The 27326-nt window shown below is 35.9% G+C and overlaps 1 protein-coding gene across 4 annotated transcripts in view; it reads right to left on the bottom strand.

Annotated features, from left to right (window-relative positions):
- COL19A1 (collagen type XIX alpha 1 chain) overlaps positions 1 to 27326 on the bottom strand; it is a 323109-nt gene that overhangs the window by 168618 nt on the left and 127165 nt on the right. For all 4 annotated transcript variants that reach the window (XM_059178371.1, XM_059178370.1, XM_059178372.1 and 1 more), the window contains 3 exons: positions 12468 to 12521; positions 2635 to 2688; positions 1029 to 1064 (listed from right to left, as the gene is read on the bottom strand). In XM_059178371.1, the coding sequence (XP_059034354.1) occupies positions 1029 to 1064; positions 2635 to 2688; positions 12468 to 12521 (144 nt within the window). The remainder of the gene's footprint in view (positions 1 to 1028; positions 1065 to 2634; positions 2689 to 12467; positions 12522 to 27326) is intronic.

Here is a 27326-nt window from a genome sequence, read left to right as displayed (position 1 = left end):
AAAGCACTGCAAAAATTATTTGCATAAGACATTATTAAGGTATTGTTCGGAATGACATTTCCAAGTACAAAGATAAATATGAACGTTATCAAAGCCACACAGTTGTTGAGATTACTGTGCTGCCTTATTGGGAAGAGCTCAACACAGATGCTAGAAGATTTCTTTTTAAACCTGACCTTCTGTGATCAGAATTGGTCTGAAAACCAATGATTTCAAGTCTTAATTTATGTCATTAGATAATATCAACATAAAACTCAAGAGACCTCAGGCTACAAGTGATCTTATTTAAGAAAGTTTCCTTTTTCCTACTAAGCTTAGTCATTGTTAGACCAAGCCTTTAAGTTAAATGAGAGCCTTTAATGTCTTATGAAGAAAATCTATAGCAGTAAATTATATCCAAATATAAAGTCATTATATATTTATGATTAAGTGCTTAATAAATGATGAACCATTTAATTGAGAACAATCCCATTATGTGCACATTAGAAACTTTTCTCATAAATCTGTTACAGAAATATCAGCCTTTTATCACTTGTAAATCTTAGAAGCTAATCACAAGGGAAAAAGCAATTGTCTTGGACAGGTTTTGGGGAATGGAACAATCAGTTTAAACAGGTAGCTGTTTTTAATCCATTGGGCAATTATAGTTTATTTTGTTCTTTTACAGTTTTTAGAATAAGTAGAACAGTCTCTGCTTCCATTAACTTTAAATGTCTTGTTAAGAATGTATAATCAAACATTCTAGGGGCACAATTATGAACCATATGGAGGGTAGAGAAAATTGTTCAGGACTGGCACCGCCTCCAGACTTTCCTCGTAACTACTGGTATGACCTTGGGTTACATATTTCACTGATGTGGGCAGCTGCCCCATCTTTAAAATCTGGAGGTTTGGCTAGATCTCCTCTAAGGTCACTTTCATTTCTCAAAATATCCTAAAGCTTAAATTTTGGTTTAGTCATGATGTAGTGTGAATAATGAAGAGGATAACATAGTTCAATTTTGAATTCTGATCTCAGGAATACTTACAGTTAAGGCTGGTGGTCCTGGAGGTCCTGTATCTCCCTAAAATAGATTTTTAAAAGTTGCCGTTACTAATAATCTTTTCTTGCACATTTTATTTATAAGTGTTCTGAATGAACAGAAGCAATATATAGATAAATTCTGAAGGAGAAAATAGAATTTCATCTTGATAGGAGTCTCTGCACAATGAAAAACGTATCATGTGCTTTAAACTCTCATGATATAAATACCACCCTGTGCACCCCCATGCTTTCTGCAGAACTTGTTTTGAAAAGCTAAAATAATCTAATTTTCTATTCTTTTGTCTACTAACCCAAAATTAGAAAGAATATCTCTTCAAATATGGTTACTTGCCAATGAAGCAGCTGGGAGGTGTCACAACGACAGATAATTTTTCTGACAAAGTTAGTATGAGGATCAGCAGAAATAATAAGTGCATCTCCCCACTTCATGCCTCCCAGCTGCAAGCAGCAGTCCCATTGCCTCTTACAAAGCTCTGCTAAACTGACGTTGCACTTGCCGTCAATTTTAAGAGGTTTTGTCTATAATAACGTATTTTTAAATACCAAAATTGTTTCACTGACCTAAGTGAATACAAATTACCAGGTGGATATATTAAGAAGCTTTTAAAAATCTTTATAAAATGGCTCATCTAAAAATTTACTATTTTCTGTCTTATATATTGCCTCTATGCTTTTTTGTATATCAGGACTCCTATTTATTTAATAAGAACTCTTAATCATTAAGATAAAAAATCATTGCTATAAGGCTTTTTAGGTGGACATTATGGAGACCTTATACCTTGTAGTATGAAGCTCGGAGATAAGTTCTCATGTTGAGAGTATCTCTGTAACTTTTTCTTTACTCCTCTAACATAGTCATCTCAAAATTTAAGGCTTAGTATTGAGTAATCATTACTTTTTGGAACAATTGAATAAAAATAGCCAATACTTGTTAAGGAACATCAACATAGCTTAACTCGGTCACTGAGGACCAAATTGTAAGATAGATTTTAACAGAGAGGTAAATATTGAAGCCAGACAAGGATTCCCAAATGTGCTGACAATAGAGAACAAAATACAGTATAAAACACCCGCACATATAATTCTCATCAAATTGGGATCATCCAATGACCTTATTCTGAATGACTCTTGCTTTTAGTACTTCTAAATCTCTTTTCAAGGTCACAGCCAATAGATCATTATAAAATGGCATGACAGAAAAATGGCAGGAAATGAAGCATTCAGAACAAGACTGAGTTAAAAAGTTAACCTCTTTCCCCCCCAAAGGCCACCTGCTTCACCATTATGGTAGCAGTACAGTGCTACTGGCAAAGTTCCCTGATACAAGGCACAGTTGCTAATTTGGCAATGGAATAGCTAATGCTGTTAAGTGAGGGAGAGAAAGTGAAATCTTATAAACACAAATTAATGTCAACTAGCAGTTGTGCATTTAGTCTCTTCAAACTAATTAAATGAACCAAAAGGCTTTTCTTCAGATGCTTTTAACATAACAGCCTTTGGTTAATTTTAACGTATCAGAGAAAAGTCACCGCATACATTCTCAGAGTTTTCTTAAGAAAAACTGGCATGTCTCAGGGTGAATACGATACCTTTTCTCCTTTGGGGCCAGGTGGACCACGAGGACCCAAGTCACCTTTTAAACCCTGTATGAAGAATACAACCAATGTAATTTCTATATACAATTCACAGAAAGATTGAATTTCTAACAAATCATTAGTCACAAAACAAATCATAATTTACTGAACTCCCAACTCCCATTCTTCAGTTTGTAGTATAGAGAGAAAGAGAGACAACTGGCACTAAAATGATAAGCAACATCTGCGTTGTGGTGAGTACAGATACATTAAATCAGCGTGAGTCCTGAATACTGCATATTTGTGCAACTTTGCTTCCTGCTAAAATTACATTAATTCACCATCTGGGAGAACATCATTTAGATCTATATGAGCTTTTAAGTATCCACTTTGGATTAAATTTGTGGATGTTTTAAATACCTTTGATTTAGCATTGATTTGGCCTTATAAAGCTTGCCAAAAAAATCCAAGAATTAAATAAAAAACATTTTTATGTATCTATCAAGTAATCTGATTGTGAAGGAAAAATAAATGAAGGATATCTTCTTTCCCTATCACTCACAGCCTGAAGCTACAACATAGTCTCTTTCCTGTTTTAAAGTATTTTAGTTCTCTAGTTCCTATTTTTTTTAAACCTGGATTTATAAAGATATTTAATCAAACTATATAAGACATAGAGTATCAGATAAATATGTTCATGAATCTTCTGGACTCTTGGGTGTTTCAGTGGATATTTTGTTGATCAGACTCAGAAATGACAGCTCTCAGGAACACTGTGATAGATTTCAGGGGCGTTCTATAGTTGGAGGTTTCACAGTGTAAACAGAAAGTTAGATAGACACATCCTGACTGTGTGCCAAATAGAAAAAAAATATCTTCCTTCATCCTTGATTTAACACATTGGATGAGGGAAGAACAATCATGGAAAAAAGAAATATTCTGAAGCCACACAATGCACAGTCTATGTCCAGACATTTTACTTTTCCTGGCTGAGGGATCCATCTCTCGTGGCACTGACATTTTGTAGTCAATAAACAATATCAAATGCCAGCAGCTTTAACTACTTAATATAGAAGCCCATGATAAATTTCAAGAAATGAAGGAAAACTGGATACTTAAAATAATCTTGTAGAGGTTATGTGAAAACCGTCGTCTTACACCTTAAGGGAAAAGATTTAGCAGATGAAAACAGCATGTGATTGGCAAAAAACACTTCACAACTATAGAAATACTTTTCAGGATGAAACTCATAGCTATGGGTCTTTCACTGTTACCTCAGAGTATTTATAGAAAAAGGATGAGTGAAAAAGTAAATCACATTTGATATGTGATATTTTCTTATTATTTGAAATAGCCTTTCCTGGGGCACCTGGGTGGCTCAGTGGGTTAAGCCTCTGCCTTCGGCTCAGGTCATGATCCCAGAGTCCTGGGATCGAGCTCCACATCAGGCTCTCTGCTCAGCAGGAAGCCTGCTTCCTCCCTCTCTCTCTGCCTGCTTCTCTGCCTACTTGTGATCTCTGTCTGTCAAAAAATAAATAAATAAAATCTTAAAAAAAAAAAAAAAGAAATAGCCTTTCCTTCCCAACTAAGCAAAATGAGACTCGTCTGAATTGAGATGTGTTGTGAGTGTAAAACATATTAGATTTTCCATATCTAGTACAAAAAATGTAAAATAGCTCATTAATAATTTTATATTGATTATATATTAAAATGACAATATTTGGATATATTTAATATATTATTAAAATTAGTTTCACATGTCTATTTTTACTTTTTTTAATATGGCTACTGGAAAGTATATCTAGATTTGTCTTGAAATTATATCATATTTAGAATTATACTATATAAGTATTACATTAAATAGATTCTATTTCTATTGGATAGTGCTACTTAGAAGTACAAAAACAAGAAGTTGACAAAAACTCTCTCTTTGTCCAAACTTTAGTCACACTCTTCTGAGGAAATCTTTTCTCCATTAGGCCTCAAGCTTGGCCTCTGTCCTTTCTGTCTTTGGCCTGATTAGCCCAGTTTTAGCAGACTCTTGCTTAATCAGTTTAGAAAGAATCTCACACCCTTGATATCAGATCAGGCACCTCATCTCTGACCTTTGACTCCTAAGTGTTTGGCTTGCCTTTAGCAAGAATCCTATTAAGTCAGTTTCTCAAGAAACATCCTACCCTTGAGGTCTCCTCTTAGCAACTATTTTCCATTCACTGAGCCCATCACTCTATTGGTTGTATCCCTCCCTCTCCTTGTTGTATCTGGAGTTGAGTTCAATTTCTCTCCTTTTCTCTCCCTTTCTGCATACCCCTTTTCGAATCAGTGTGAACAAAATTTTAATATAATGTTCATTATTGTAAAATTTTAAATAAATGTGAGAGTAGTTTTTCCCTAACAGGGTCAAGATTCCTGCCCTCAGGGAACTCCTATTATGAGAGGAGGGTTGTCCTGCTGATAAACAGGACAACAGGCTGAATGTGATAAGAAGAGGGACAGAGCTGCTATTTCAATTGGGGTGATAAGAAACCGCTTCTGTGTGGAGGGGACATTTGTTGTTTCAAAGGATCCAGGCATGCAATGATCCAGGGGAAAAATATTGAGGTTAGAAGGCACAGCAAGCACCAAAGCTACTAGGGTGAGCAGAATGTCATGAACATGCAGACAAGGAACAGGAGATCAAATCAAGTTCAAGCAGAGGTCAATGCACATAGAGAACTAGAGGCCATGGTAAGGAGGCTGGTTTTTCTGTTGTTAAGTGGAATGGGGAAACTACTTAAATGTTCCAAGCAGAGAAAGGCCATGATGTGACCTTGTTTCAAAAAACATCACTTTGGCCACAATGTGAAAATAGACTGTAGGCAGCAAGAGTGGAAGCAGAAAAGGGACTGTCACAGTGTTCCAGGCAAGAGCACAGGATGGCTGGGGTGTGGGGGTGACACTGGAGATGGAGAGCAGGGTCAGAGATTGCACATACTGGGAAGCAGGACATGCAGATATGTTGGAAAAGGGGGCAAAGAAAAGGCAGTGCCAAGACTTAAGTAAGTGATGGGATGTTGAACCATTTACTGGACTGAGAAGTTTATTAAAAAGGATGTTTTCTTTGTGCTTCCTGATATAATAGAGAAAGACAAATGAAGAAGAAATGTCTGAGAAAGATATCAAGTATCCATTTTGTCAACAAATATTGTTGAATATCTACAAATATATAAGACTAAACTTTATGTTCTGGGCACCTGGGTGGCTCAGTGGTTAAGCGACTGCCTTCAGCTCAGGTCATGATCCCCGGGTCCTGGGATCAAGCCCTCTGTGGGCTCCCTGCTCTGCAGGAAGCCTGCTTCTCCCTCTCCTTCTTCTGCCTGCCACTCCCCCTGTTTGTGCTTGCTCTCTCTTTCTCTGTCAAACAAATAAATAAAATCTTTAAAAAAAGACTATTAAATGTTAATAAAAATAATTTTTAAAAAGGACTAAACACTATATTCTATGAACATATGCATATGAAAAGGTTATTGTTTTAAAAGGCAACATTAAACACAACATTCAGGAAAATGTTAACTTTGGGGTGGGGCATGAGGTTACACTGAGTTCTGGGTACAGTGGTGTCCCAGTTATTACTATGATTCATAATCATCACACATTACATGTTATAAAAATAATATCTCTAGGCATAAAATAATACACTAATTTTTTTCAATATTTTTGCCTGACAGACTAACCCTAACTGCAATTTTTGGGAAGAACTTACTGACAAATGAATCAGCTAACCATCCCTGATTCAATCAACCATGGTCAGGAAGCAGATGGAGACTAATGCAACCAAAGACAAGCTGATGTGAATACTGAATACTATTATGGAAATATATAGCAAGTGCGAAGGGAACAGTTCCCAGAGAGGCCTACATCTATTGGAGGTACCCAAGATTCAGAGATGCAGAGTTCAGGAGAGTCAGGAAAAGAGCAGCATTTTACGCAAAATCTTAAGTTGTTCAAGCTTCCCTATAAAATAGGTATAAATAATAGTTACCTTGAAGGCTTATTCTGAGAATCACAGGTTATAAAAACACTCAGTACCTGTAGGTACTTAATAAATGTTGCTTTTACTTTTCAAGTCCAAGTTTAAGGGATAATTAATAGTTCATTCTGTTCAGGTTTGTACTCAGTTTGATGGATTTGGAACCACTGTGCTTTAAGTCACATAGGATAAAATGCAATTGAGAAGTACTACATTTATCAAGCTTCTACTTTTATGGCCACTGAAGTGGGCCCATGTAACTCATGTCCTCTGACAAAGTACAATGTTTTTAAGGCCATGGCATCATAATAAGCTCTAAGAAACAGATCAGTAATGCTTTTCTCAAGTGCAATTTTTCTCCTCCTGTCACACTGGTGCTGCTATCGATGGTTATTGAGTACTGGGGAGGAAAAGATGCAGCACACACCCTAAAGCATAAAGAATCAAATGGAACAGACTATGAATTCAATATTGAATAAGAAGGGAATCTATTATCAAGATTCTCAATAAAATTCATGTATATAAAGACTCTCAAAAGCACAGCAGTTGACTCTGCACATTATGTGGAGATAGGAACTCTTATCTAAAGGCAAGATGAAAGCTGAAGGACAGTAGAATATCTAGAATTATAAAAGCAGGCAGACTGTGAAATTAATTTTCCTGGAATATCTACTACTCATGGTAGGTAGCATCTTTAAAAATCAGAAGATATAATATTTGTTAAACAAAACAATATTTGCTAAAAAAAATTTTAACCATCAATTAATTCTTCGCCTCCTCTTCCCATTGACTGGAGCCTGTTCCCTAGTGATGGCACCAGCTGTTGCCAGCTGATAGCTCAGCTTTGTGATTTCAATATTTTTGCATTTAATAATAAAGATTACACTAGTATAAAGAGATTAACAAGATTATTTTAGAAACATCAGATGCTGTACTGATAAGGGATATATGAAAGACAATAATAAAAATGCACAGGAAGAGTCTAAATTCATTGATTGAAATCAACTTTCCTAAGATTATATAACCTCACCAAAAAAACAAACGAAATGATATTTTTTATTAGAGATAATTGTGTTTTATTTAACCCAGTTTCAAATAACAGTAAATATTTACACAGCTCTTACTGTATGCAAGACACTGTTCTCAATGCTTTACGCATAACCCTGTTTATCCTCAAACACAGACCAAAAAAAAAGCCCTAAAGTGTTATTAACATTATCATCCCATTGTGCAAATGAAAATGGTGAGGCACCAAGGGAGTAAGTCATGTTCTGAGTAGTATGCCAGTTAGGCAGTGGCAGAGCTGGGATCTGAGCCCAGGACGTCTGACTTTTTTTTTTTTTTTTTTAAGATTTTATTTATTTATTTGACAGAGAGAGAAATCACAAGTAGACGGAGACGCAGGCAGAGAGAGAGAGAGGGAAGCAGGCTCCCCGCTGAGCAGAGAGCCCGATGCGGGACTCGATCCCAGGACCCTGAGATCATGACCTGAGCCGAAGGCAGCGGCTTAACCCACTGAGCCACCCAAGTGCCCCAGGACGTCTGACTTTTAAAGCTTACATTAACAACTTTATAAGATTCCCTCTCGAGTCTGTTAAAAGATGCATTTGTTGAGTATATCTCACAGTAGGTCACAATCAAAATCATTTAATTATAAACTCAAATGTGTGTAAAATTGAGGTCTTGGTATTTTGAAGGCTAAATTCTAGAAATTCAAATTTTTTACGATTTTAATATGTTTGGTATGCATTACCTACACTATAAGGGAAATAGGAACATGTATTTAGTTCAATAACTTTAGTCCAATACTCTAATACCTTGAAGATCAATCCAAAGTTTACATACATATACACTACCAAGGATGTTTTTAGAAAGACATAAGAGCAATTTTTTTTTTTTTTTTGGTCCTAATGATTAAAAACTGCTACATTAGTTGGCGAGCCTTTGGGGTGTTAAACATTCTGTTTTTGCAAGACAGTCCCATATAACAAAGAACTGTCTTACCCAAAATGCAAATAGTGTCCCACTGAGAAAGACTGAACTGCTGAATATTTCCCTGTAAATCAGGTTTACATTTTTCCAAAGTGAGTTTGCCCATTTTTTGAAAAAGCTGGCACAGAAGAAATTAGTAAAAGATACATTTACATCAAGATATTTGTAATATAGAAGAATAAAGACCATTTAAAAGGGCTTTTGGATTCATTTAGTAGGAATATTAAATTCTTCCAATTTTCTTTGCCTTGGAAAGTTAGCTAGAGAGAGCTGGCCCACTGAGTTCATTCACTCTGCATTCTAACAGAATGTTTCTGAAGTTAGACTCTCCATCATGGCTTGACTTTAATTCAAATTGAAATCACTATTATAATGCCCTTCATTCCCTAAGAATGTGTACCTGTGCTTATTGAAAGGCAGAGTGAACTGTCATAAATGCTGAATGATTTTAATTTGCATAGTCAGTTTATTTTAGTACTGAAAAATAGGCAACGACAACTGTGGCATGATTTAGTGGGAAAATAAGAGACTTTATAGTCAAACATGGAGGGTTAAAAGCTGATTTTACCATTTTTCTTAAAAAAAAAAAAGTCGTCGGGGCGCCTGGGTGGCTCAGTGGATTAAGCCACTGCCTTCAGCTCAGGTCATGATCTCAGGGTCCTGGGATCGAGTCCCGCATCGGGCTCTCTGCTCGGCAGGGAGCCTGCTTCCCTCTCTCTCTCTCTCTGCCTGCCTCTCCATCTACTTGTGATTTCTCTCTGTCAAATAAATAAATAAAATCTTTAAAAAAAAAAAAAAAGTCGTCTAATGTCCCAAGTCTTTATTTCTTGCCTCTGAAAACAAAGATTTTACCATCCCTGCTCTAGCTAGCCCATAAAGCTAGAGTAAGGATCACATTTCAAATTCCTTGTGGAAATCGTTTATGAATGATAACACATTATTGACAGTTCCACCACTAATGATGTAATAGAGCATTTGACTCTTTATTCCTAGTGATAGTAGAGGGGAGAAAAGGAGAATTTTCATTACTTTTTCTTATTTCTCCTTAGTCATGACTTCTGAATATCTTCGGCAAAATTGAGGAAAGGAAAATAATATCATCTACATATTAATTAAGTAACAAAGTGAGAAAAGTTAATGTGCTTTGTCCTGCTTTATGATATACCTAATGAACTATATTAAACAATGATGGTACTAATGAAATGACAGCCCTGTGTTTGGGGGCATGCAAAGAACTCTTCCAAGTTCCTTTCCAAGAGGAAAGGTCACACTGCCCACTACACTATGTGTTCTCTCAACAGGTTGATCTTATTCAGGTTTGGAACCCTTACAATGGCTGCTGGAACATCTGGACAAGTAGTAGGCACTCAAATATATGTACTTATCAATTTATTACTTCTAAAAAGTCAAACCACCTTACTTGCAGAGCCATAAGAATAATTTCCAAATCTCCAAGTTAATGTAGATAGACTTCAGAGTCCAACCCCTCTAATTTCCAGTTTTATTCAAGTGTTTGGATAAATTCCTCTCTATTTCAACTACAATGTTATCTTTTTAAAAAAGATTTTTTAAAAAGATTATTATTTATTTATTTATTTGTGAGAGAGAGAGAGAGAGAGAGAGAGACAGAGATAGAAAGCAAGAGAGCACGAGCAGGGAAGACAAGCAAAGAGAAGGAAGAAGCAGATGCCCTTGCTGAGCAGGTAGCTGATGGGGAAGCAGAGCTTGTTCCCAGGACCTGGGGATCAGGACCTCAGCTGAAGGCAGATGGTTAACCCACTGAGCCACCCACGTGCCCCTCCAGTGTTATTTTAATGAACTTCTAAATATCTTTGTTTTGTTCCTCTATCTCAGGGAGCCCACATAAATGCAGTTTGATTATCTTTTGTAACACTATCATTAATTTCCTTCAATACCACTATATTTTTCACAATTAACATCCTTCCCATAATGAATGGTCAAATTCTTGAGCTATTTTTGAGTTTTTAATGCTATGTAGTGCCAAATTGCATATATTTTACCACTGTAATATCACTATCTATGTACTCCCTTCCATCCCTGTTATCCTACTTTAGGCTCTGATTACTTAGAGTTTAAACTATTATTATACTTCTTCAGTTTTTAAAATTAAAGCTTGGCAAATAATTATTGGGAACTTTGAAAATATTGACTAAGTACTAGGGATTCCAAGAAATGGTCTTTGCTCTTGTGAAGGGTATGATAGAAAAAAAAAAACAAACAAACAAAGGCAAAGGCCCAAATTTTATCCATTTTGTGTAACAGACAGTCAAACTAATCTTCATTTAAACACAGCTTGGAGGATGTCTCCCCTCCGTTAGAGGAATGAAAGCAAACATCCTTGTACACAGCACCTTCCATACTCTGGCTCCAGATGTATTCTGTTTGTTATTTCTTCAACTCCTTACATGCAGCAGGAATTCCAAAAACCTGAATGGATGCTTTTCAAGTTTGTAATCTTAATAATCTCTTTGTATAAAATTATAGAACATCATAATGATGGGGACCTTAGACTCTACTCTAAGCCCATCCTTCACAGACATAGAAGTTATGTTCTCAGCTAGTGACACAGTGGGCTCTGGTTTTCCACTCCAGAACTCTTACTATGATAACGGGTACCTCCACTGGTGTGGAAGGGAGGTGAATCAGATGCCCAGTTCAAGTGTACGGACCAACAGTTGTGACATCCGATGTGTTGAGGCATTGTAAAGAGCTAGAGAAGATGCAGAGATTTCCTCCAGCTACAAACCTAGGTACCAGGCCCCATCCTCTCATACAGAAAAATCACTTCAAAAGGAAATGGGATAAAAATGAGAATCTTATTAAATATATAAATGAAGCTTCTCAGGACGGTAACAAGAGAGTAAAGTTGTTGGGGGTCAGAACCTCAATGCAGTGTTGACTATAGGGTTAATTACCAGGGTATTTCTCTTGGAGAACCCCCCTCCCCACATTCAGGTATTCCTCTTTGTCCACAAGCCACAGGGACCATAGTGACCAGCTTCCCTTCTTACCATGGTGATCTACTGCATACAAGATGGATTCTGCAACGTCTTTAATGCATAAGGGGACCAGATCTAGTTTCCTTTTTTTTTTTTTAACCCATAAAACAAGTAGTGTAGTGGTCATTTTCCCTAGCAAAGTTAATGTAGCTATAGTAAATGGTGATTTTGATGAGCAGATTAGTCTATATTTCAGAGAAAAACCCAGATTTAGGATAATTTTCAAGTTTTATCATAAGAATCAAAGTGAAGCTCAGGGAATGGGAGTGTGTGTGTGTGGGGGGGGGGGGAGTGGGGACTGTCATCCTAAGGGAAAGAAGAAGAGATGCTAGGACATCAGGATGTTACAGGCAATAGTATCCCTGAGGCTGATGACCTGGTGCAGTGGAAGGGGAGGGAGACAGAACTACAAGTCTCCCCTCCCCATCTCCCCTTCTTTTCATCATTGCAATCCCACCCATGCAGACCCATGTAGAGGGAACTTTGGTATAAGATGAAGAGCAACCCTGGGTGAGAAAACGGACCACATGAGAATGTATGTAAGAAGAATAAAGATAGAAGAAAACCAGAAAAAATGCAATCCAGAAACAACAAAAAAGAAAGCACTGTTAAGGATGACAGGATATAAAATATGTAAACCCAAGGAATGAACCATAATGACACTAAAAACACAGAGTCACGCAAAAAAACTGCCTTGATTATTGACTTTGCGTTGATTGTGGTTAGTTCTTCCATGCATAGTAAAATGCTACTACCCTTAGACAATCAATATATTTCCGTGGCAAAATATAAACAGAATATTCGAAAAAAAAAAGAGTTAGGCTTACATTTTGTCCATTAATGCCAGCCAGACCTGGATCTCCTTTTTCTCCTTGTTCACCCTAGAAAGAAACAATTTATACAATGAAAAAATGTTATAGCCTGAGAACCTTTACTAAGAAAAAATAAGAATGTTACATTGTTGGGCATTTATAACAATGTGATTACTTTGCTAATCCCTTGAAAGAAACATTTATTAAAAAACAATTCTGAGTCCTAAAACCAAAGGGAAGTTTAAAGGTTCAAAGAAAAGCTGTATAAAAATGATTAAAGGGTAGAAACAGAACAGGGATTATTTATTTTCTTCTATACGCAACAAGGAACTTTCTGGAGGGCAATTTGGCAATATATATCAAGAGTCTTAAATCTGTTCATTTAATTTTGCCCAGTAATTCTGCTTCTAAGAATGTAACCTAGGGAAATAGAGATGAAAGGTTTTAGGCACTAAATTATAGGGTACAATGCTATTTACAGCAGTAGAAAAGAGAAACATGCTAAATGTACAATAATAGGGAACTGATTAAATAAACTATGGTATATAGATAAAATGGAATATAATGCAGCCATTAAAATCATGTTTATAAATTTTACTTTATACTACAGGAAAATCCTTATGATGTAAAAAGTAAGATACAATTAAGGGATTGACAAATTCAACAAATAAATGTTAACAAATACCTGTTTTTTAACTTTAAAGTTACAAATGTTCAAAATGATCACTTATACCAATTTTTTATGATACGTATCCACAGTGACATATATTTTTGTTTGATTATCATCTGAAATATGTATACTTTTAGAGGCAAATGCTGCATGTGTAGCACAATTCAGAAACAATTAAATACCATCTATTTCCCTACTTGCCTACCAACTTATATATCCACTTACTAGGGGTCTTAGAAAAAAATGCTGGAAGAAGAAAAACCAGAACAATAGAAGTGGTTAATCTATGGATTCTGTGATCATGGCTGATTTTTTTTCCTTCACTATGTTCTTCCTTTTCAATTTTTTAAAGCAATAAATATACATTATCTGTATAATCAGTAAAATGTCTAAAAATAAAAGAATATATTAGGCATATAAAGAACTCATCCAAGTTGCCAGGTCCATCATGTAACAGTATGTGTGTGTGTGTGTATGTGTGTATGTGGTAATATTTGTAGTAATCTCTGCTTTGTGTCACTAGGATGATTTTTTTATCCTCTTCTTTATTCTTTTGTCCCTCTTCCATCAGTTTTTTCTTAAAATGAACACTATTATTTTTATGAGCAAGAAAAAAAAAAACCTAAAGAAAAGCAAGCATCCGACTTTATGAGAAAATACATTATGTAGTCAAAGACTATTTATTATTACATCTAGGACTATGTATTCATCTAAGACTATGCATTATTACAATACTGAAATCATCTAAGATGAGGTATTATTATTATATCACCTAAGACTATGTATTATTACTCTCTTGAGGACACAGGATATGAAGTAAAAATGACTTGATTACTGGAATATGATATATATAATATGTAGGATAGACAAGAGTGTATACAAACACATTCAGTAAAATAAGTTCAAGTTAGAATAAAGCTGAAAAATTTAAACTGAAAATGGAAGGGCAAGGAAATACTCTAGAACTGTGCTAGTCAATGTGGTAGCCACCAGCCACAGGTAGCTATTTACATTTAAATTAATTAGGATTAAATAAAATCTAAACTCAGTTCTTCAGTTGCCCTAGCCACATTTCAAGTGCTCACTGGTGCCTACACTATTGGACTGTACAGATCAGAACAATTCTATCATTAAAGAAAATTCCACTGGAGTGCTGTTCCAGAGGATATCATATAGGACAGAAAGCAAATAAGAATTAAGAAGCTCAGAAATACACAGAAGAAAATATCTGTCTAGTAAGGGGATAAGACACAACATGGTGTCTATGTGGTAACACATAAGTGTTCAGCACATGTTAATAGAACAAATTTTTGGCACAAGGTGACAAATCTAATTCCATGGATATGTCATCATTAACTTTCACAATGTAACTAAAAATGAATATAATCTTTATTCAAAATCAATGGTATTCCCAGGAGAAAAAAAAAAAGGAACTCTAAAGAGGTATGTGCGAGTGGAGGTAAGATGGAGGAGTAGCAGACTGAGATGACATCAGATCCCAGGAGTTCAGCGAGAGAGTTATCAAACCATTCTGAACACCTACAAACTCAACAGGAGATAGAAGAGAAGAGCAGCAATTCTAGGAACAGAAAGTCGACCACATTCTGAAAGGTAGGATGTGTGGAGAAGTGAATCCAAAACCTTGGGAAGATAGACTGTGGAGGGAGGGGCCGGCTCCCAGCAAGCTGCGGAGCTCCGGAGCACAAAATCAGAACTTTTAGAAGCCTGCTCCACCGAGGGACCAGAGGCTAAGCAGAGGTGGAGCCCTCATGGGGACAGTGTGGTTTCAGGTCCCGTGGGGTGGGGTCACAGAAAGATCGGGGATGTCTGAGTGTGGCAGAGCTCCGAGGTATTGGAGTGGGGAAGCTGACTACAGAGACAGAGCGGAGCAGTGGGCGCTCAGCTCGGGGTTACTTTAAACCATGATCTCAGGCACAGTTGGGCCACTGCTCAAGTGGCAGATCTGAGGAGATTCACATTCCTCCTCTGGAGGAGCAGCGTGGCAGGAATCTGGTGGGTTTGGAGACTCCAAACGGGACTGTGCACCAAAGATAGAAACACTCAGTCACAGGCAGGGTGAGCTCTGAGTGTGGCCAGAGACCAGGGAGACAAGAGTGATTGACCCCTTTTCTCTGAAGATGTGCTGAGGAGTGGGGCCCCAAGCTCTTGGCTCCTCCAGGCCTGAGATTGGAAGGCCCTTATTTCATTCTGGTCCTTCAGAAGTCTACAGAAAGCGTTCAGGGAAAAAAAAAAAACTCCCAAGAGTGCCCAAGCAGATTTCTTAGCCTGGCCCCTGGCAAGGGCAGCGCAATTCCACCTCAGGCAAAGACATTTGAGAATCACTGCAACAGGCCCCTCCCACAAAAGATCAACAAGAACATTCATCCAAGACCAAGCTCACTGATCAAGGAGAACAGTGAAACTCCGGAGCTAGGGGAAAACAATGCATGGAATTCATGGCTTTCTCCCCACAATCCTTTAGTTTGCAAAGTTAGATTAAATTTTTTTAATTTAATTTTTTTCTTTTTCTATTTTTTTAACTTTTCCTCTTTTTTCTTTTAATGTTTTGCAACTAGTTTATCTTAACAATACATTTCTAAAAAAAAAAAAAAAAAAAAAAAACAAACTTTTTAAGCCTTCATTATTATAGTCTTATTTTATCCTTCATTGTATTTAGGCTTTTTTCTACACATATGGGTTTTTTTTTCCTTCTAAAAAAATTTTGGATACAATTTCTGCTAATAGATCAAAATATACCCTAAATCTAACATATGGCTTTGATCTATTCTCCAGCCTGAGCACATTCTCTCCTCATTTTTTCTCTTTCTTTTTCCAACCAATTTATCTTATCAATTACTTTTTTAGAATTTTTAAAAAATTTTTCATCTTTACAGTTATATTCCATCCCTTCATCATGTTTACCCTTATTTTTGTATATATATATATATATATATATATATATATATATATATATGTTTTTCTTTAAAATTTTGGGAGGTAGTTTCTTCTAAGAGTCCAAAATATACCTATATACCTATATAGCTCTATTCTATTCACCAGTCTAAAATATATATGTATATATACACACACACATATATATACTTTTTAACTTCTTTTTATCCTCCTTCTTCTCCCCCTGATTTGGGGTCTCTTCTGATTTGGTTAGCATACATTTTTTCTGGGGTCTTTGCTACCCTTCCAGTATTTTATTCTCTTGTTCATATATTCTTATCTGGATAAAATGACAAGGTGGAAAAACTCACCACAAAAAAGAAAGCACAAGAGGTAGTACCAACGGCTAGGGACCTAATCAATACAGACACTGGTAATATGTCAGATCTAGAGTTCAGAATGATGATTCTCAAGGTGCTAGCTGGGCTCAAAAATGGCATGGAAAATATTCAAGAAACCCTTTCTGAAGAAATAAATCCCTTTCTGGAGAAATAAAAGAACTAAAATCTAACCAAGCTGAAATCAAAAAAGCTATTAATGATGTGCAGTCGAAAATGGAGACTTGCTGCTAGGATGAATGAGGCAGAAGAGAGAATTAGTGACACAGAAGGCCAAATGACAGAGAATAAAGAAAGTGAGCAAAAGATAGACAAATAACTACTGGACCATGAAGGGAGAATTCAAGAGATAAGTGATATCATAAAATGAAACAATATTAGAATAACTGGGATTCCAGAAGAAGAAGAAAGAGAGAGAGGAACAGAAGGTATATTGGAGTAAATTATACTAGAGAATTTCCCTAATATGGCAAAGGGAAAAAGCATCCAAATCCAGGAGACACAGAGAAACGCCTCAAAAATCAATAAAAATAGGTCCACACCCCATCATCTAATTGTAAAACTCATGAGTCTTAGTGACAAAGAGAATAAACCTGAAAGCAGCTCAGGACAAAAAGTCTGTACCATACGATGGTAGAAGTATTAAACTGGCAACAGAGTTATCCACAGAGACCTGACAAGCCAAAAAGGACTGGCATGATATATCCAGAACACTAAATGAGAAAAATATCCAGCTAAGAATACTATATCCAGCTAGGCTATCATTGAAAATAGAAGGACAGATAAAAAGTTTGCAGGACAAACAAAAACTAAAAGAATTTGCAAACACTAAACCAGCCCTATAGGAAATATTGAAAGGGGTCCTCTAAGCAAAGAGAGAGCTGAAAGTAGTAGAAATGAAAGGAACAGAGACAATATACAGTAACAGTCACCTTATGGCACTAAATTCATATATTTCAAGAGTTACCCTGAATGTAAATGGGCTAAATGCCCCAATCAAAAGACACAGGGTATCAGAATGGATTAATAAAACCAAAATCCATCAATATGCTGTCTACAAGAAACTCATGTTAGACCCAAAGACACCTCCAGATTTAAAGTGAAGGGGCGGAAAACAATTTACCATGCTAATGGACATCAAAATAAAGCTGGAGTAGTAATCCTTATATCAGATAAATTAGATTTTAAGCCAAAGACTATAATAAGAGATGAGGAAGGACACTATATCATACTCAAAGGGTCTGTCCAACAAGAATATTGAACAATTTAAATATCTATGCCCCTAACATGGGAGCAGACAACTATATAAACCAATTAATAACAAAATCAAAGAAACACATTGACAATAATGCAATAATAGTAGGGGACTTTAACACCCCACCCCCCCTCACTGAAATTACAGATCATGCAAGCAAAAGATCAACAAGGAAATAAAGGCCTTAAATGACACACTGGACCAGATGGACATCACAGATATTTTCAGAACATTCTATCTCAAATTAACAGAATACACATTCTTCTCTAGCGCACATGGAACATTCTCCAGAATAGATCACATCCTGGGTCATGAATCAGGTCTCAATTGGTACCAAAAGATTGGGATCATTCCCTGCATATTTTCAGACCACAATGCTCTGAAGATAGAACTATCACAAGAGGAAAGTTGGAATGAATCAAATACATGGAGGCTAAAGAGCATCTTTAGAAGAATTGAAAAAATCTATGAAAACAAATGATAAAAACACAATTGTTCAAAATATGTGGGACATAGGGGCACCTGGGTGGCTCAGTGGGTTAAAGCCTCTGCCTTTGGCTCAGGTCATGATCCCAGGGTCCTGGGATCGAGCCCCGCTGCTTAACCAACTGAGCCACCCAGGCGTCCCTAAATAAATAAAATATTAAAAAAAATATATGTGGACTTAGCAAAGGCAGTCCTGAGAGGAAAGTATATAGCGATACAAGCCTTTCTCAAAAAACAAGAAAGTTCTCAAATATACAACCTAACCCTTCACCCAAAGGAGCTGGAGAAAGAACACCAAGCCAAGTCTAAACCCAGCAGGAGAAGAGAAATAATAAAAATCAGAGCAGAAATCAATGAAATAAAAACTAAAAGAACAGTAGAACAAATCAAGAAAGCTAGGAGCTTGTTCTTTGAAAGAATTAATAAGACTGATAAACCCCTGGCCAGACTTATCAAAAAGAAAAGAGTAAGGACCCAAATAAATAAACTCATGAATGAAAGAGGAGAGATCACAACAACACAAATAATACAATATAAGATTATAAGAAATTATAAGAACCACAAGCAATTATAAAACATATTATGAGCAACTATACGCCAGCAAATTTGACAATCTGGAAGAAACATATGCATTCCTAGAGATGTTTAAACTACCAAACTGAAACAAGAAAAAATATAAGACCTGAACAGACCATAACCAGTAAGGAGACTGAAGCAGTCATCAAAAATCTCCCAACAGGGGTGCCTGGGTGGCTCAGTCGGTTAAAGCCTCTACCTTCAGCCCGGGTCATGAACTCAGGGTTCTGGGATTGAACCCCACATCGGGCTCTCCGCTCAGCAGGGAGCCTGCTTCCTCCTCTCTCTCTCTCTGCCTGCCTCACTGCCTACTTGTGATCTGTCTGTCAAATAAATAAATAAAATTTAAAAAAAAAAAATCCCAACAAACAAGAGCCCATGACCAGATGGCTTCCCAGGGGAATTCTACCAAACATTTAAGGAATTAATATCTATTTGCCTGAAATTGTTCCAAAAAATAGAAATAGAAGGAAAACTTCCAAACTCATTTTATGAGACCAGTATTACCTTGATCCCAAAACCAGACAAAGACTCCGTCAAAAAAGAGAGTTACAGACCAATATCCTTAATGAACATAGATGTGAAAATTCTCACCAAAATATTAGCCAATAAGATCCAACAGTACATTAAAAGGATTATTCACCACGACCAAGTGGGATTTATTCCAGGGCTGCAAGGTTGGTTCAACATCTGCAAATCAATCAATGTGATACAATACATTAATAAAAGAAAGAACAAGAACCATATGATTCTCTCAATAAATGCTGAAAAAACATTTGACAAAGTACAGCATCCTTTCTTGATCAAAACTCTTCAATGTGTAGGGATGTAGGGAACATACCTCAATATCATCAAAGCCATCTATGAAAAACCCATAGAGAATATCCCCCTAAGGTTAGGAACTGGCACGGATGTCCACCATCACCACCACTATTCAACATAGTACTAGAAATCCTAGCCTCAGCAATCAGACAACAATAAGAAATTAAAGGCATCTGAATTGGCAAAGAAGTCAAACTCTCACTCTTTGCAGATGATGAGATACTTTATGTGGAAAACCCAAAAGACTCCGCTCCAAAACTGCTACAACTCATACAGTAAAAGTGTCAGGATATAAAATCAATGCACAGAAATCAGTTGCATTTCTATACACCAACAACAAGACAGAAGAAAGAGAGATTAAGTAGTCAATCCCATTTACAATTGTACCCAAAACCATAAGATACCTAGGAATAAACTTAACCAAAGAGGCAAAGAATCTATACTCAGAAAACTATAAAGTACTCATAAAAGACATTGAGGAAGACACAAAGCAATGGAAAAATGTTCCATGCTCATGGATTGGAAGAACAAATATTGTGAAAATGTCCATGCTACCTAAAGCAATCTACACATTTAGTGCAATCCCTTTCAAAGTACCATCAATTTTTTTTCAAAGAAATGGAACAAATAATCTTAAAATTTATGTGAAACCAGAAAAGACCCCAAATAGCCAGAGGAGTATTGAAAAAGAAAGCCAAAGTTGGTGGCATCACAGTTCTAGACTTCAAGCTCTATTAAAAGCTGTCATCATCAAGACAGTATGGTACTGGCACAAAAACAGACACATAGATAAATGGAACAGAATAGAGTGCCCATAAATAGACCCTCAACTCTATGGTCAACTAATCTTTGACAAAGCAGGAAAGAATGTCCAATGGAAAAAAGACAGTCTTTTCAACAAATGGTGTTGGGAAAACTGGATAGCCAGCCACATGCAGAAAAATGAAACTGGACCATTTCCTTACACCACACACAAAAATAGACTCAAAATGGATGAAGGACCTCAGTGTGAGTAAGGAATCCATCAAAATTATTGAGGAGAACACAGGCAGCAGCAACCTCTTCGACCTCAGCTGCAGCAACTTCTTCCTAGAAACATCACCAAAGACAAGGGAATCAAGGGCAAAAATGAACTATTGGGACTTCATCAAGATCAAAACTTTTGCACAGCAAAGGAAACAGTCAACAAAACCAAAAGACAACTGACAGAATGGGAGAAGATATTTGCAAACAACATATTAGATAAAGGGCTAGTATCCAAAATCTATAAAGAACTTATCAAACTCAACAACCAAAGAACAAATAATCCAATCGAGAAACTGGCAGAGGACATGAACAGACATTTCTGCAAAGAAGACATCCAGATGGCCAACAGACACATGAAAAGTGCTCGACGTCACTAGGCATCAGGAAAATACACATCAAAACCACAATGAGATATCACCTCACACCAGTCAGAATGGCTAAAATTAACAAGTCAGGAAATGACAAATGTTGGAGAGGATGCGGAGAAAGGCGAACCCTCCTACAGTGTTGTTGGGAATGCAAGCAGGTGCAGCCACTCTGGAAAACAGTATGGAGGATCCTCAAAAAAGTTAAAATAGAGCTACCCTATGACCCAGCAATCACACTACTGGTATTTACCCTAAAGATACAAATGTAGTGATCCAAAGGGGCACGTGCACCTGAATGTTTATAGCAGCAATGTCTGCAATAGCCAAACTATGGAAAGAACCTAGATGTCCATCAACAGATGAATGGATAAAGAACATGTGGTAATATATACAATGGAATACTATGCAGCCATCGAAAGAAATGAAATCTTGCCATTTGCAACTACATAGATAGAACTAGAGGGTATTATGCTGAGCTTAATAAGTCAATCAGAGAAAGACAATAATCACAGATCTCCCTGATATGAGGAATTTGAGAGGCAGAGTGGGGGGTAGGAACGGAAAAAATGAAACAAGTTGAGACCGGGAGGAAGACAAAACATAAGAGACTCTTAATCTCACAAAACAAACTAAGGGTTGCTTGGGGGAGGGGGTATGTAAAGGATGGTTGGTTATGGACATTGGGGAGGGTATGTGATTTGGTGAGTACTGTGAATTGTGTAAGCCTGACGATTCACAGACCTGTACCTCTGGAGCAAATAGTACATTATATGTTAATAATTACTTTAAAAAGAGATGTGCTTATAAGGAAATCTGCAAGTCTGACTATGGTAATAAAATTTAAATAATACCTATAGAGAGAACAGAGTTGATAATCTGATGGGGTTTATGCTGCATGGCGAGAGGAAAAGAGATGTGGCAGAAGGCTAAAGAAGAAACATGGTGCTTCAATTCGATCACTGGCAAAAATCTGCAATGGACTGTAAAAAGTTTAATTACATTAAGAAGCAAGTACAGGTCACTGTGGTCAAACAAGTTTCACAAAAACCAAGTCACTTACTTTACTATCATTGTTACCAAATCCTATAATGTTTACTACATGTCAAGCATTGTTTTAAGCATCTTGTAATTCTGTGAGAATCCAGGATAGGACTATTACTCTCATTTTACAGATGAGGAAACTGAAGACAGAGAGGTTATATAAGTTGCTCAAGGTCACACAACTAAGCGGCAGAACCTGTTTCAGCTTAGGCAGCATGGCTCCGTTGTCTTGCTCTAAAACTACTCATTTCATTGACTTTTGAAACAGGTCAGGATGATAAAAAATGAAATGTATATCTGGATTTCTGCAAAACAGTTGGCAAAGTCTCTTCTGGTGTCCCTCAGAGTAGTAAACAGAAATACAGCCTAGGAAATACTACTATTGGTGAGAACATAGCGGGGAGAAGCATGGTACCAATGGATTTCTCCCTCTCCTTCACTTGTAAGGTCTCTTCACTTGACATTATTGACAATTCTTTGTTATGAGAGGTACCCTGTCCATTGTAGGATATTTAACCTCATCCCTGGCTTCTATTTACTAGAAGACAGTGTTCAGTCTCTTTCTTACCCTGTCTACCCTCTCTAGATAGTGCCAAATTTTTAATAGGAGATAAAATATATCAGAACCACTGATATATTACACACTATCATTATATATGCAACAGATTCATGATATGAAATGTTACAACAGACTGGAACAATATGCCATAATAAACAACATGAACTTCATTAGGTTTAAATACACAATCCAGCACTAAACCTAATTCTGGATAGGTTACACTTAAAAATAAAAATATTAAGTTAACAGAAAAAAATATAAGTGAACATAGGTCAGAGCTCATGATGAGTAAGATGAACCTAAAGAAGGGACAAAAAGAAGAAATTGAGAATAGGAAAAATATATTTGACAAAATATTAATTGTAAACTTATAAGGCAAAAGTATTATAAACTAAACTAAAAGACAAATGACAAGATAGGGAAAAGTATCAGATGGTGGTTTAGTAGTTAACATCATTACTATGCAAAGAGTTTTTATCATTTATAAGAAAAAGAATAATATCCAACTGGTAACTGAGCATAAAAAAAATCAGGCAATTCACCACAAGGAATGCATAAGAAATGCTAGAGGATGATTAATATTTTAACTGGAATCAATTAATCAGGTTATATGTTAGAACTAGGTGAGTTCTAAGACCTCTCTCCATTGCAAATTCTACCATTCTCCAAAAAACCAGTGGAAATTGTGTATGCAGACAGGAAAAAGAAAAATATTCAAAAGTTGCATACATAATAAATCCCAAACAAAAGAAATTTGACAATAGTAACCAGCTGTTCTCTTTTTCTTCATTCAGAAGAGTATGAGTAACAACAAAACTACAGTATTAAAAATTTAAGCTAGAATTAAAACTGATTTGACATCAGAGGTTGTTAGAAAGTAAATGCATTCAGATTGTTTCCCAGTGTTTGGATAAGTTCGAAAGCAAAAAGGATTAAAAAACAAAGCCAACAGGACTTCTCTAGAAATTTCTTTGAAAATACAATAAATCATTCTGGTCCAATGCAAAAGTAAATGCAATCTCAACCAAAGGAAAGAAGATAAATGGAAATTAGATTACATTTAAGATTTTTCTAGTACTCATTCTTTGGTGAGACTAATTTCAAAACTAAACCAAAAGTTAATGTTCTTCCAAACAGTATTGTAGTGCTTTGGTATTCAAAATACTCCATCAGGTAAGTAATGAAACCCTTTTACAGAGTTTGAATCAGGTAGATATTAATATTACTAATATTTCAATAGCTACCATCAATAATACACTAGCTTTTGTTCTCTACCCCTTATTATATGCCAGACTTGTGCCAAGTGCTATAGCAAGGGCTCATTTTATTCTAGCAATAACCTTATGAGGTGGGTATTCTCATCCCCATTTAGTGTTGATAAATCACCAGCTCAGAGGACATAGGTGACTTTCACAGGGTCAAAAAACACTACCTATTATGTCAAGTTATTTGCTCAATTACTTTGATCTCATGGGGACTTGATAAATTATAATATACCAACTTTTTTTTATGAACTCTTTTTTTATTGTCATATCTGAGTTTACAAATAAATTTATAGACAAATGTAAATGGATAAGTGTAAATGTTATGGATAATGTGGGAGATATGGATTAAAATTATTTTTTACAGGAATATCTAATTGTTCCAGGAGTTTTGTTGAAAAAATAAAAACCCATACATAATTCTGCCGAATTATTTGTGTACCTCTCTTGAAAATAAGTTGTCATGTATTTGTGGAGTTACTTCTGGACTTTATTCTTTTCTGTTTATTTGTCTATCCTCATGTGAACACTAAATTTTCTTGATAGTTTATGATAAATGTTGAAATCAGGTAGTATTAGCCTTCAGGTTTTGTTTGGTTGTTTTTCAGAGTTGCTTTGGCTGTACCAGCTCATTTGTATTTACACATGACTTTAAGATCACACTGAAAGTAATTCTTGGTATGATGGATATCCATGTAAAAATCAACTTTGGTCCATATCACACCCTACATGAAAATTAACTTGGGTGGATTTTAGAATGCAAAACTAAAAAATTGTAGAGCAAAAAAGAAATCCTTTTGACAGTAGGTTAGACAGAAGTTTATACTTTGGAATCTAACTTCTGTATGTCTCATATCTTTTTCCATTCCTTTGTTCTTTCTTTACTGCCTTTGTTTTATTCAAAAGATATTTTTACTGTACTATTTTAGTTTTCTCTTATGAGTATTTAATCTTTTTTAAGGTTTTTAAAAAGTAATTGCTCTAGTATTTATAATATGCATCTTTAACCTATCACAATCTATTCCAGTTAACATCAGCTTAATTTCAGTAAACTATGGCAACTTTGTTCCAACTTAGTTCCACTTCTTTCCCCTTTCTGTGTCCTACTGCTGCCATAAACATTGCATATGATATATGTCATAGGCGTATATTAGACACATAGTAGTACAGTGTTAAAGTTTTGCTTTAAAAATAGGCTTTTAAAGAAATTAAGAGAATATAATCTATATATTATGCATCTATATGTGAATATCTACCAGAATTTACATTGACCAATATATTTACAATTTCCAGTGCTTTTCATTCCTTCCTATGGATTTTCAGTCTGAAAGTCTCTTTTACAAACTCACGAGGGTCATGTCTGCTAGCAAAGAACTCAATCCATTTTTTGTTATCTGGAAATGTCTTTATTTTTCCTTCATATGTGAAAGATAGTTTCAGTAGATATAGAGTTCAAAATTGACAATTTCTTTTTGAGTATGTCATTCTATTGCCTTCTGGTCTTCACTATTTCTAAAGAGACTTTAGTTGGGGTGCCTGGGTGTCTCAGTCATTAAGGATCTGACTTTGGCTCTGGTCATGATCCCAAGGTCCTGGGATCAAGCTCACATCAGGGTCCTGGAATCAAGCTCACATCAGGGTCCCTGTTCAGCCGGAAGTCACTTGTCCCTCTCCCACTCCCCATGCTTGTGTTCCCTCTCCCACTGTGTCTCTGTCAAATAAATAAATAAGATGTTTAAAAGATATATAAAGAAACATTAGCCATTGTTCTCACTGTGGTTCCATGCACATGATGAATTGTTTTTCTTCTAATGATTTCAAAATTTATTGTTTGTCTTTGGTTTTCAACAGTTTGACTACAGTGTGTCTAGATGTGGTTCTCTTTATGCTTATCCTATCTGGGATCTATTGAACTCTCTGGATCTTCCATCAATATTTTTCATCAAACTTAGGAAGTTTTTGACTCTTGTTTCTGTCTTGTTTATCACTCTCCCCTCTAATGGGATTCACATAAACTGGATATAAACGGGCTTCCTTAGGATCACTCTTGTGTCTGAATAGCTTAGTCATCATCCAGCAATTTAGATAGAAATTGTATTCTAGCACCTCAAATGCATAGGGCTTCTATTCTTTTCTGATCAATCTATAGGTAAGTTGGAGAATGCATTTATTGTTACAGCCTTTCTCATCTTCTTCATTTTTTATTTTTCTTTTCGCTGGGATTATTTAGATTTTTCCTATATATGCACATAGTTTACCAGTTATCCTTCTATCCTATATATGTATTTTATGTTACATATATATATGTGTGTGTGTGACATATATAACTATATATACACACCATTATATATATTACATATTATATATATATATATATATATATATATATATATCAGTGCAAACTTAAAATAAATTTAGAGTAGAGACTATTTGATTTGAGTTATTCTCTGGCCTATCAGTATGAAAATAAATCTACTTGATATAGATCAGAAACAATTTAAAAACATTTCTTTTGTAAATTATAAAGGTTTAAAGTTTTCACATACATTTATTACATAGTTAGCTTTTCAGTACTTTAAACCATTCAAATGTCTTGCTTTCTATTTGTTATTAAGAATCAGTAAGTTGGGGGGGGGGGCGCCTGGGTGGCTCGGTGGGTTAAAGCCTCTGCCTTTGGCTCGGGTTGTGGTCCCAGGGTCCTGGGGTCGAGCCCCGCATCCGGCTCTCTGCTCGGCAGGGAGCCTGCTTCCTCCTCTCTCTGCCTGCTTCTCCACCTACTTATGATCTGTCTGTCAAATAAATAAATTAAAAAGAAAAAAGAATCAATAAGCTAAAGAACATCTTTAAACAAATCCCCTTTGCCTAAATGATGTAAATTTGAGAATCAAAAAAAAAAAAATGTAGTATTTTTTTTTTACTAATCACATATCTAGAATAACTAATGAAAAGAAGTTATAAGACAGAAATAAATAAAACATCCTTTTCTAACTAAAAGGGTATCTGTGATTAAGATTTATCATCTTAATATATCTCACAATACATATTAATTTTATGTTTTGTTGTTATTGATGATGATGATGACACAGAAGTGCCTAACTGATTGTTTCTGGAAGCTAAATATAGACTGAGAAACATGATAGATTCTCAAAAACTGCCCAGCCAGAGCTTAAGGTCCTAACTGTGATCTAGTGAACAGAGTCTGGTGCTTGGAAACAGGAGGCTTGAGCCTAATCACACATCTGTCTCTCCAGCTGTGTGAATCTTTGCCATATTGACCTCTTGAGTTTTTAACTGATAAAACCAAGTAACTTCTAAACCTACCTAATTAGTATTGTTGCACTGCTGCAGATAAAAGAATTTATATGTAAGGTGCATTTACCCACATTCTTTTAAAATCAGACTTCATAAGTCCATGAGGATGAACAGAGATAAAGGCTGAGACAACTTTGTTTTGAGACCAATGCTCCTGCTTTTAAAGTCTCAAAGAGACTGTCTTGATAAACGTATTTATGTCACAAA

This window comes from Mustela lutreola, chromosome 6 (genome assembly GCF_030435805.1).
Source record: "Mustela lutreola isolate mMusLut2 chromosome 6, mMusLut2.pri, whole genome shotgun sequence".
Taxonomy (NCBI): Eukaryota; Metazoa; Chordata; class Mammalia; order Carnivora; family Mustelidae; genus Mustela; species Mustela lutreola.
Note: the sequence above shows the minus strand (reverse complement) of the source record. Positions and strands in the feature narration are given on the sequence as shown.